Raw genomic sequence first — 12,494 nt, 5'->3', positions numbered from 1 at the left:
GGCGGCGGGGCGCCGCGACGATGCGGCGAGCCGCAACGTCACAGAACATTTAAATATGGGGTTTATTCTCTTTGTTACTTTTATTTGAGGCTTCATATTTTTAGGGTTTATACCGTCATTTTTAAGGATTAACCATTAATTGAAGGTTAACCATTGCCCATACAGCACAGATTTTTATGCAGAAAACTTCCAGAAAGGTTTCAAAAACATTTTAACCTTTCACATTTCATGTGTAACATCTTTGAAAGAATTCTGCAATATGTCATATAAAATGTTGCAATAGAAATGTTTTTGAAACCTGTCACATGTAGATAATTTTTCAAAACTTTTAGTTGAGTTATCTCTGAATCGTTTTACATTAAATAATTTTATGAATCTTTCAGTTGAGCTGTTTCTAAAATCTTTTTCACGCAATAAAGTTAAAAACTATTAATTGATTTATTTCTGAATCGTTTTATATAAAATGCTTTTGTAAACCTTTCAGTTGATCTGTTTCTGAAACCTTTCTCACGCAATTTTGAAAACTTTTAACCCTCCGTAGTCACACCTATTTTTTCGATCAAACAAGGAAGTCTCTCTGGGTCATTTTGACCCGAGACGAACTTTGACCGTTCGCCATTTGACCATTTATCCACCGATCGTGTTGAAAAAATTCTCGAATGCACTTGCGATATTGCTAAATTGATTGCTATAAAAAAAGGGCCTCAGAAATTTTTAACATATAAAAAAAATTCGCGAAAAATTTGTTTAAAAAAAATTTTTTTTTAACTACAGCTAGAGGGCGTCATGCCCGCCAATTTTTAAGTTACGCGCAAGATATTTACGAGCAAAGTTGAGGCTCGGGTCAAATTGACCCGGTGGGACTACGGAGGGTTAATTAAGTTATTTCGAAAACATTTTGTAAAATATAATTTTGCAAACCTTTCAATTGAGTTTTCAATGAAACTTTGTATACATATAAAAGAAGTAAATAGACGAATTTAGACATTTTTAATTGCAGCCCTAAAACGGTTCTAAGGGATGTAACCACACCCTTCATATGTAGGGTTTTTTGCTTTTCTCAGATATTAATTATTAATATTATATTATATTATGTAATAATATACGAATCTTTTATATTCGTATTTATAATATATCAATTGCTGTTGCGTTGTTTTTAATATTTGCCAGTTAATAAATAATCACACATTTTTGAACACTAAAGATGCTTATATACAATACGAGCATAAGCTAAAAGGAATTAAGCATCAGAACCAGAGGCTCGTCACTAGCCCGTTCGATCATGGAAGTCAAGCAACGTTGAGTGCGGTTAATACTTGGATGGGTGACCACCCGAATAAAAAAAATACGACAATATATTTTGGAAATCTTTCAACACACTTTCAGAAAGGTTTCAAGTGTGAGAATCGCGGACATTTTGCTATTTCAGAGTTGTCTCAGAGATGTTGCAGAAACATTTTGAAATATTTATGACATGTTTCAACTCCATCAGATAAAACATTTTTTGAATATCCCTGAAAGGTTCCTGTGCTGTATGGGTAATTGAAGGTTAACTATTACTTGAAGGTTAACCATCATCCAAAGAAAATCCTTAAAGTTGGGTGTGATTTCGGACCGCCAATTGAAGGTTAACCTTCAAATGATGGTTAACCTTCAATTGGCGGTCCGAAATCACACCCAACTTTAAGGGTATTCTTTTGGTGTTTTTTTAACGGTTAACACCAAAAGTTGAGTGTATTTTTCCATAAGGGTATATTTATCAATATTGGTTAATTTGATGATTTATAGTTGAGGTTATGTATTCTCTATATATATTCTTATTTTAGTATTAAATGATAATATCCTTCTCTCTGATAATATAAAATCACATTCAATTTTAATAAAATTGGATTTATTAAGTACAATACTTACCTTTTTATTTTTTCTTTTGCTCACTTTATCAGTTATAACACAGTATGAGTAAAGCCCCTTGCACAATGCCAGGCAACAGGCAATAGGAACAGGAAATAACCAAAAAATCGTTACTTACAACCTAAAAAATTCGAATGCTATGATTGATTGGCAACAAGCAATAGGCACAGAATTTCCAACGTGACGGAAACTCTGTGTTTATTGCCTGTGTCACTGTTTATTCTGCATTTATACATGATTTCTGATTTCTATTCTCTGTTCCTACTGCCTGTTGCCTAGCAACCGCCGTAGAGTTAGCAGACAAATTTAATATTTTTAAATTATTCTTTTTCATATAATTTGGGAATTATTTGGGGAAGTTTGGGAAAATTGTTTAAACATTTGGGAAAGAATAGATTTTTTGTTATTAACAAAATTTATCGAGCGTCAAGTTAGCAGATAGCGACTATGTTTAATGTTTATTATAAATGGAATCGATTGGAAATCATTTGGGGATGACTTCTTCATTGTAATTTTTATTTGGGAAAAGTCGCTTTTTTTGTAATTTAAATAAATCTTTGTATTAATGTTCTTTTTCGCTGCACTTCTGCATTAGTATAACAAGTGAACTTATTGCACTATAATTTCCACATTTTCATCGAACTTGACATAAGACCACGAATCCAAATGACTACTGGAATGCAATGTACTCTAGGTGATTTTCCGATTGTTCTGCATTTGGAGAAAAAATATAGGTAAGCACAGTCCACAGACATCAATTAATTAAAAGAAGTGCAGTATTATAATTACTCTTTTAATTTTTAGATTAGCAGGTGTCGTTGGTTATACCCCTGGTCATTTCGTTGCCTATTGCCGGCGAATTACAGGTCGTTGGTTATTATGCAACAATCTTAAAACTACGATAGAGTCATGCAATGATAAGACTGTGATTATCCCTCATGGGATTATTTATATCTTATAAACAATATATCTTATAATCTATATAAACAGTATGTACAGAATGTGAAGCTAAAGGTGTTACAGACTATTATTTCTAAACCCTTTTCTGTATGCTGTTATCAGACAAATAATTATTTTTATTTTTTGGCGGGTATCTGCAGTCCTAAGTTACACGCGACTGAATTCCATGAATATTGTGGTAAATTATCGTTTTTATATCATATCAAATGGGATATCGTTACAATACACAGGATGTTGTAACAGTGGATTGGTGATTTTTGTAATAAAGTATAATAAGCAAGAAACTAGATAACTTTAGCATCATTATTATTTATAAGACAAGGGATGTTATATAATTTTTTATTATAATATATAGATATTTGAGATCGCGATCAGTCGCATCGCAAGGAAATCGCGTTCGGTTGCATGTTAGCGCAAGCACGCTTTCTATAAAATACTCGCCTAAATAACTTCGCTTTAAAGGAATAATTTTCGTCACGTTATAGCATGGATCTTTTGTTACATTCCGGAAAGTTCGCTAATTGTTAGCAATAACACAGCCACGGTTGACCGGTCGCACAAATAAAGTCAAACACCAACGCTCTTACAAAAGAAAGATCCATGCTATAAACAAAGCAGTCAAAACCAAGTAACGTTTCCGTCGGGTCGTCACGTGAAAACGGTGACGTCCACACGGTGACGTAGGGCTCCGATGGCCAATCACCCTCCCGGGAAATTCTGGGAAATCTGCCGGGAGGGAGTTTCGCCTCGGAGGTGATAAAAGGACCGCCGCTGTGCCGCGGAATCGATTTCGCTCGCAGATCACCGCTAGTACACCGCTTTTCTATACCGCTTATCACCGCCTTTCCGCACTTGCTTTCGCACCCGCGATTCGCTTGCTTTTTCGCCGCTTTCGCCGTGCTAAACTCTGTGCGCGCTCACGGCACTCCGCCTGAAAGAACCTTCTGTAAATACTTGTATATATATTCATTTAAATAGACTTTACTTTATTTTCGTGTAATTCTGGACTTGCTGTTTTCGTTCCTTGTGGTCGTCTTCTACCTCGCGCTATCTCGCGCTACCGCGCGCTCTTGAACAATAGACAAGATCATAAATATATACTGTCAAAACTAAGTTTTGAAATAATATATTTCAATACGGGTATGTATTTTTTAAATGCGCTTATTAAATATACCTGTGGAAGTTTATACTGAAAATGAATTTTCTGTCTTCCAACTGGAGCAAGTTGACATGATGACTTCACTACGTCAAACTTGGGCATTCATTCAACTTCACTACATAAGGTATATCTTTTAAAAATCCTTGTATACTGGTACACTCGAGAAGAGACGTGATTTCTCTTCGTTAAATTGGAGCATCATATATATGCTTTAATAATATCACTGTGTTTGGCAGTTTAGTTATAGCATTATATGATATTTTTAAACTAAGAGATCTATATTCGTGGTTACGTGGTCCTACTATAATCTTACAAATAAATAAGCTTGATTAAAAATTAAAAAAAAGATCAAGATCTGACTTAGGCCAAATTATAGAGCCCTGGCACATTCAGCAAACGTTGATCATGATTTTTCCTTTTTCCAAAGTATGCATTAGGCCCATGTCTGCTATTATAATGAAATGTCGATTAATGTTCAGTCTTTCATGGGCGAGTTCGCCATTAACGACATTCACTTTTATAAACGAATGCGAAAACTCCTGTAAAAAGATTTTGTCGTTACTGGTGAATGCGAGTAAAATTATTACTTTATAATTGTGATCTGGCGCTTCGTCTTACTTAGAAAAGTCGCTGCTTTTCTCTGTAATATGCTCAAACTCGGCGAAGTTGAGTGCTCCGTCGTCATCCAGATCAGCTTCGTCAAGGATATACTGAAGAAGCTGATGCATGTCGCTATCGTTCAATCTCTGGGGCGTGGTTAATCTGTCGACCACTTTTCGTAAGTCTCCTACACCGAGCATATCGTCACCGTCGAAATCTTCGTAAATAAGATTTTGTCACCAAAAAGAGGATTTCAGAACATCGTGAATAATTAACTGGCGGCTTACCGAATATTCTAAATACATGCTCAGCCTTCACAGTCTTTGGAGCAGTATCGCTGAATACAGACATCACATCCAGAAAATCTTCGAAGGTACAGTCGCCATCCTGACTAGAGCTGAAGACCTTACAGATTCTGTCGCCGAAAGGATTCACTCTCAATTCGGGATACTGCAAGATCTTGGACATTGGCAGCTTAGCATTCTTGTTGTGTCCAACTTTCTCTGGAGCAAGCGCCTTGAATTTTTTATGTGCACTACTCAAGAAAGAGTAAATACAATTTTGCATATATAATAATTAACAGTCTAGTCCAATAAGATAAATTATATGAAGAAATTTATGCTCAATAGACAAAAATATCAATCTTGTTGATAGTACTCACTGTAAGACTTCCTTCTTAGTGAAATACGTCAAATACTATCAACAAAAGAAGAACACAGTTTGATTAAGGAGGTTCGATGGCTTCATCGGAGGGAGTAGTGGGACGCGGGGGTTCTGGAAACAGCGCACTAGCGTTTGAAGTAGTGGGAATGAAGGGGATTGCTCTGATTGGTCGCCGCGTGTATCATGCGTGCTGCTGTTCACGTCGTTCACGACCATGACAGTCTATGCAGACGAAAAATCAAGCAATTTATGCTTTAATAATTAATTTTTCTACGAAATGTGCGGTAACCTTCCCCTTTCTTTCGCTCATTTATTTGTAAATTATTAAGTTACATGTGCAAATTTCTTTTTCTTTATCATTTGCATTTTTTCTTGCACTTATTTCATTCTGAAGGTATATGCAATATGTCATTTCCCATAAAAACCATAAGAACCTATGTTAAAAATGCAGCCAGTTTCATGCAATTTTAATATGTTGTTCTGGAATGCAAAATAGAATTATGTGAATTTTTTGGGAATTTTTCACCGTCCCGTTTTGAAATAAATCTACTCCTAAAATTGTACTTTTTAGGTTTTTGGAGTAGATTTTTTTCAAAACGGAACGGTGAAAAATTTCCAAAAAATTCACATAATTCTATTTTGCATTGCAGAACAACATATTAAAATTTCATGAAATTCTCTGCATTTTGTTGTAGCCATCGAACCACCGTCCTTAAGGGATAAATGTCGAGAATTGCTTTCCCGTCAAGAAATATTCCTCAAATAGTATGTTAAATATGAATACTAACCTCTTCACAATAAAACATTTTAAACTTAATTAATTATTGCAGTTTATATATAATCTTAAAAAATACATAAATATATATGTAGAGATACACATATATGTGTTCATTAAGTGAATACACGGGTATATATAAAGAAAATAACATCTACCTACAAATTTTCTTTTCGGAGTAGGTATGTTGTCATGTCGAGTCATGGCGAATTTTCACACTACTGCCGATAATGGTCTGTTCTTTTTTCGCTACACTTCTAAACTAGTGCAATAAGTTCACTTGTTGTACTAGTGCAGAAGTGCAGCGAAAAAGGACATTAATACAAAGATTTATTTAAATTACAAAAAAAGCGACTTTTCCCAAATAAAAATTACAATGAAGATGTCATCCCCAAATGATTTCCATTCGATTCCATTTATAATAAACATTAAACATAGTCGCTATCTGCTAACTTGACGCTCGATAAATTTTGTTAATAACAAAAAATCTATTCTTTCCCAAATGTTTAAACAATTTTATGCAACACGTGCATGGAAAGTGCCCCATTACGCACGCTACGCGTGCGTGATAGACCACTTTCCAGGCACTTGCAACATAAAATAGGGAGTGTAAGTCGTGTGTAAAGATGAAAATTCCCGGAAAATTCCCGAGCCGAAGGCGAGTGCTGTAACCGCACCCGGGAATTTTTATCTTACCTCACTTATTGTTACACAAATAACTATTCCCAAACTTCCCCAAACGATTCCCAAATTATATGAAAAAGAATAATTCAAAAATATTCAATTTGTCTGCTAACTCTACGGCGGTTGCCTAGCATTGTGCAAGGGGCTTTATACTGTGGTCATATGTCATAAACTGACATATATACTATACACTATCTTTACTAAAATATACTCAAAGCGGAAATATCCCATTAATGACGGACGACCAATCCGTATCCTGCAGCCTCGGTGTCCTATCCCTCACTAGAGGATCCCTAACAAGGACAGATGCCTCTCGTTAGACAAGGACAGATATAGATATATAACATAGAAAATAGGATTAGAAATGTTGACATTATCGACATCGAAAAAGTCGGCCTTCGCTATGGGTATATAATTCACGTACTTCTAAGCGATAAATAAGAATATTTATTTTATTTGTGGAGAAATGACGATGAAAATGTTGATATCTTTCGTTCCAAAACACGAACTTCGCGCGCATCTCTACCGCTAGTTATTGCGTCTGTTACCATCGCGGCGCTACTTGCGAAGTCGATCGCGGAGACACTGGAGTCGCGAGTCACGCCGCCGGCGTATACGAGTACAGTAGTTGCGCGTTTGACTCTTAGCAGTTGAATTGCAATTTGTGATGTGTGTGTGTCATCGCGTTTTCTTAACAGAAAAACGTCTTTTGGTAATAGCACTGTTCTCATCAGGCTCATCGCGCGTAGCTCTTTCCCTTTCTGTCCTCTCGGCCCTTCTCTCTCTCTCTCTCTCTCTCTCTCTCTCTCTCTCTCTCTCACACACACACACACACACACACACACACACACACACACACACACACACACACACACACACACACACACACACACACACACACACACATTGCACGCACGCACCCCTTCCACACACATATGCACCCTTTCACTCTCCTTTTTTCTGTCTTGCCTCCCCTCTGTCTATGTATCTATCTATCCATCTATTCATCTATTTATCTATCTATCGATCTATTTATCTATCTGTCTATTTATTTATCTATACATATCTATATCTATCTCTGTTTTTTTGGCTATTTATTTATCTGTCTCTCTTGGTGATATGTACAATGCAGGATCCTCTTGTATTGTACAATTAAAGGCAGAAGTGCACTTTCGATACTGAAAAATCCGAAAAAGGACAGGGAAAATAAGTGAAGACGAAGATAAAACGAGAGAGAAAGAGAGAGGGAGAGGGAGAGGGAGAGGGGGAGGGGGAGACAGAGAGAGAGAGAGAGAGAGAGAGAGAGAGAGAGAGAGAGAGAGAGAGAGAGAGAGAGAGAGAGAGAGAGAGAGACGAGAGAGAATAGAGAGAGAGAGAGAGAGAGGAGAGAGAGAGAGAGAGAGAGAGAGAGAGAGAGAGGAGAGAGAGAGAGAGAGAGAGAGAGAGAGAGAGAGAGAGAGAGAGAGAGAGAGAGAGAGAGAGAGAGAGAGAGAGACGAGTAAAAGAGGGAACGAGATAAGCAAAGAGATTCGCAAGGAAAAGATGATAGCGAGAGAGGGAGAGAGAGAGAGAGTGAGAGAGAGAGAGAGGGAGGGAGGGAAAGAAGTTTATATATATATATGTATGTATATATATATATGTATGGATGTTGTGTGCGTGTTGTGTGTCGGATAGCGATGAGTGGTAGAGTGCAACGAGGACACACCGATCAGTCGCGTTTTCGCGTGAGGTGAGGTTAAACTGACGTCGATCGGAAATTCGTGACTATCGTCCGTGCTTTTTCCCTCCACAGGGGACTCGTATCTGCGATCTCTCAGCCTGCATCCTCTCGCGTATACGTACGTAGTGCGACGAAAGGAAGAAGCAAAGTGACGTGTTACACGTGCATTGAGTGTGTTAAAGTGCCATCTGAATCCGACATTTCGAGGACCGAGATCCTACTACTCCTGCTAGAATTTCTACGCTCTACGTGTTCCCATTACGTGAGTATAGCCTCCTGAAATCTGTGATATCTGTGTTGTTTAGAATATACCGAGACTGTCGTACTTGAACGAGTTGTTTAAGATGGCAATTAACCCAATTTCATCAATTGGGTAGATCGACTCCTATTCTGGTTATACATGTGGAAAGATCGATTCCATTTTCTCTCTTTCCATCTTTCCTCCTCCTTTCCCTCTCATCTTTTGCCTTTCTCTTTATCTCTCTCTCTCTCTCTCTCTCTCTCTCTCTCTCTCTCTCTCTCTCTCTCTCTCTCTTTCGCGCGCACATCTGCTACTCATTTACTCGGCACGACCTTCGAGCTAGGACGTGTCCCACGATGGGAACGTTCCGATCGCGCAGGTACGAGACACAACTCTCTCTTTGACGCTCAAGATACCTAAAATCTTATCATTAATAATAGATGCGTTACAACAGAATAATTATGGTGTCATTTAAATCATTGAAAACTGATTAAGTGATATATAAACATGTTATAATAATAACATACTATTATAACAATTTAGAGAATAATACACACACATATATACATGTTATAATTTATAAGTTTTGTTTTTGAGGTATTATTAAGAAAAAGAGACTTTAATATGAAAAAATTATTTGTTTATTATTTATTATAATACAGAAATAAACTATTTTCTGTGAAAATTCCTAGTGTACGAATACCTTTTACACCACTGTACATATATTCACATGTGTGTTTATGCACTTGTCTTTCTTAGAAATTATGACATAAAATGACAAATCTATTTACATTCACTTATATTCTTATGTTAGTGTATAATGTTGAACATAAACAACACGTGATAAGAAATATAAAACTTATGCACATATAAAAAAGTAATATATAGTATATTAGCGTAGTTGATATCGAGGAATAGATTATTAATAACAAAATTTGGGTATAAAAAATTAGACGAAGCCATTACAGAATATGTGACAGAAATGTCTAAAACTTGTAAAGCGTGCAATAAGAGCATTCAGACGGAAATAAAATACGGATCACGCATGTTTATTGAACATAGTATCAGTCAACAAACATACGATTTAAATAGTTTCATTGATCATATTACTCTTAATGACTGTGAATATAAATTAACAGGCATAGTTAATTTTTGTGGTGATACGTCAGTCAGTTTAGTAGGACATTATACAGCACTTATTAAATGTAATGAAAACTGGACACAATTTGACAATTTGAGTCGTAAGCCAAGTAGAGTTAAGTCTTCTAACAATAAGAACAATGCTACAATAAACCCGCATTTAATAGTGTACATTAAAGTGTGAAAAAAGTCCATTAAGTCTATTACAAAAAATGACAAGAAAAGGAATTATTATCTACTTAAAAACATAAAAAATTTTAAATGTTAAAAAACTTATAAACTTAAAAAAATTACAAAAATATCCAGCGAAAAAGAAAAAACAAAAAAGACTAAATAATTCTCGATCTCCAAAAGTAAAGTGCCTTTTAGGTTTTTGCTCGGAGCGTAAAAATTTTACGTCTTATAAGTTAGCGGAACAAAGTGAGCAGAATCAATTCTAAATAATATTTTTATTTGTTGCTCATTTGTTACTAAAAAGTTGCCAAAGAAAAAAATTTGTTGCTCTGTAAATTTTCTTAAAAAATGATGTTCCGCTAAAAGAAGATTAAGTTAACGTGACAATATACATGTAACAACGAAATTGCACATAACAATAACGTAAGAATTTGTTGCTAATTTGTTGCTCACAAAATATGCTAGTCCCGATTTTGTTTCTCACAAAATACTATAAGTGTAAATAACAGCGGAAAACCTCAGCATGCAGACATTTGCAAGAGTAAAGTACCAGAAAAAATTTGTTGCTCGTTTAAATTTGGTACTGGCATATTGTCTGAATTTGTTGCTCTCGATATATCCAATTTTGAATTTGTTGCTTGCGAAATAAGTATATACAATAGCAGAGAACCTCAGTGTGCGAGCAGTTACAAGAGTAAAGCAAGCAACAAATTTATTTCTGGTTCTTTACTCTTGTAACTGTCTGCACGCTGAGGTTTTCCGCTATTGTTTATACTTATTTTGTAAGCAACAAATTTAAAACTTGGATATTTCGAGAGCAACAACACGTTAGTACCTTAAACGAGCAACAAAGAAGGGGGTGTAAAAATCGCCATTTTTCGCTCTCAACGGGAACCTCTAAAACATGCTTTGTTACCTTATTTGAGCGTGAAAGAAGAAGGAAATAATATTCTTTTCACCACGTAACTGCAGGAAATATTTTAGAATATTTATGCCAGTACCAAATTTAAACGAGCAACAAATTATTTTCTGGTACTTTACTCGTGTAACTGTCCGCACGTTGAGGTTTTCCGCTGTTCTAAATCGACAATTTTCTAAGTTATTTTGTTTATAAAAAAATGGCCAAAAACGTTTTTTCTAAAAATTTTTTTCAATATCTCTTGAAGTTTTTGACCAATCAAATTAATACTTTGGAACATTGTTTAGAACAACTTGGAACTTGGAACAACCTTGAAAAATTTGATTTTCGAAAAATGGGGTGCCAGTAAAAAATTTTTTTAATTTTCCGCCAAAATGTTTATTTTTTAAATTTAATTTTTTGGAACAATTTAGAACAAGTTTGGAACAACTGGAACAACTTTTAGAATTTTTAAATTTAAAAAATGCTAACTTTACACAGGTAACTTTCTTTTGCTTGGAAATAAATTTTTATTGTAAAAAATTTAGTTATATAAATTACCATTACAAATATAAAAGAAAATTATAAATAAAAAGTAAAAATGTATCGTATTGTTCGGCGTTTTTTTCCGCCATTTCGTAAATAATACTGTAATAATGATAGAAGTGCTTTAATTAGCAAAAACTATTAGAAATAGAGTAGACAGATTTATTTAATTTTAGCTACAAAAAGCCAAGAAATAGACTTGGTTTACAATATACCTTATACACACTTATACCAACTTTTTTTAACTTAATGCGTGCAACTATTAATTCATTAAGTATCCGTACTTTCTTAAATTTCTTTTAGAAAAACCATCTTTTAAGCCCTAAACGACTAAATCCATTATTTGCACGTTAAACTCACAATCTAAACTCAAAAATATTTGAACCTAGTCCGCTTCAGCAGTAGGCCAAGAAATGCATTATTTACCTATACACACACACACACACACACACACACATACCTTCATACAACAACGCGCAACAACTAATATTAATATTCCATATATTTCTAAATTCTTCTCAAATCTCCTTTAATTCAGGAAGAACCACTTATCTCGCTTTATCTCTAAAATAATTTCTTGCATCCGAAAACTTATAAAACTTGAATTCTAATGCATTCTCTCTATAAACCTTATACTCCAAAACCTATTATATACCTTAAACTCATATCTTCCATAACTTCTGCGTGCAAAACTCAAAGCCTAATTTTAAAACTACAAAACATAATTCTCTCTCTTTTTCTTTATCCCTACCTCTACCTTAATATTAAAACCATTTTCCTATATATTTTTCAACCACATTTTGACATATTAATAATTCTTTACCTTTACCTTAAAATATTAACGCAACTCTCTCATCTTACAATACTCAATTTAACTGTAAAACCCTTACACTCAAATATTTACATACACCTACATATAATAAACTCGACTAATAACAAATCTCCTGCTTCCTAACTAATACTTTCCTATGTCCCCCTATCGAACTCATCACACCTCCCTGTATGCCCCTCCCTCCTCTTCTT

General features: G+C 35.0%; 2 protein-coding genes and 2 long non-coding RNA genes across 9 annotated transcripts in view; 2 read left to right on the top strand and 2 right to left on the bottom strand.

Annotated features, from left to right (window-relative positions):
* Positions 1–12,494, bottom strand: part of LOC139820713 (uncharacterized) — a 54,218-nt gene that overhangs the window by 22,164 nt on the left and 19,560 nt on the right. The gene's annotated exons all lie outside the window — the stretch shown is intronic.
* LOC139820136 (uncharacterized) lies at positions 1,648–2,918 on the top strand. Its single transcript, XR_011733907.1, has 2 exons — positions 1,648–2,645; positions 2,716–2,918. It is a non-coding gene; the product is annotated as an uncharacterized lncRNA (long non-coding RNA).
* Positions 3,161–6,329, bottom strand: LOC139820135 (calcium and integrin-binding protein 1-like). Of its 5 annotated transcripts, XR_011733906.1 has the most exons (7): positions 6,231–6,326; positions 5,292–5,326; positions 4,918–5,165; positions 4,649–4,847; positions 4,046–4,569; positions 3,857–3,940; positions 3,161–3,802 (listed from the first exon to the last, which is right to left on the bottom strand). XR_011733906.1 is itself a non-coding variant. In XM_071790149.1 (5 exons), exons 1-5 carry the CDS (start codon positions 6,270–6,272, stop codon positions 4,548–4,550), a joined length of 516 nt encoding a protein of 171 aa, XP_071646250.1. In that variant the 5' UTR covers positions 6,273–6,329; the 3' UTR covers positions 3,161–4,547. The 5 variants fall into 5 exon arrangements, 2 of the variants coding, with proteins under 2 accessions (XP_071646250.1, XP_071646249.1); XR_011733904.1 differs by having other exon boundaries at positions 3,857–4,569; XR_011733905.1 differs by having other exon boundaries at positions 3,161–3,940.
* Ecr (ecdysone receptor) overlaps positions 7,311–12,494 on the top strand; it is a 185,360-nt gene continuing 180,176 nt past the window's right edge. The window contains exons 1-3 of one of the 2 annotated variants that reach the window (XM_071791166.1): positions 7,357–7,464; positions 8,427–8,481; positions 8,545–8,734. The gene's annotated coding sequence lies outside the window, so the exon portion shown is untranslated. Of the gene's footprint in view, positions 7,465–8,426; positions 8,482–8,544; positions 8,735–12,494 lie in introns of both variants that reach the window. The other variant, XM_071791165.1, reaches the window with a different exon arrangement.

This window comes from Temnothorax longispinosus, chromosome 10, assembly GCF_030848805.1.
Source record: "Temnothorax longispinosus isolate EJ_2023e chromosome 10, Tlon_JGU_v1, whole genome shotgun sequence".
Classification (NCBI taxonomy): domain Eukaryota; kingdom Metazoa; phylum Arthropoda; class Insecta; order Hymenoptera; family Formicidae; genus Temnothorax; species Temnothorax longispinosus.
This window is presented reverse-complemented; position numbering and strand designations above follow the sequence as displayed.

Excerpts from the sequence above, each read along its gene's own strand:
- LOC139820135 (XM_071790148.1), bottom strand. The coding sequence starts at position 6,272 with ATGACTCGACATGACAACATACCTACTCCGAAAAGAAAATTT. Across the intron at positions 5,166-5,291 it reads ACTAAGAAGGAAGTCTTACA|TGCACATAAAAAATTCAAGG; the intron begins GTGAGTACTATC and ends TTTCTTGAGTAG. Across the intron at positions 4,570-4,648 it reads AAAAGCAGCGACTTTTCTAA|GAGTTTTCGCATTCGTTTAT; the intron begins GTAAGACGAAGC and ends ATCTTTTTACAG.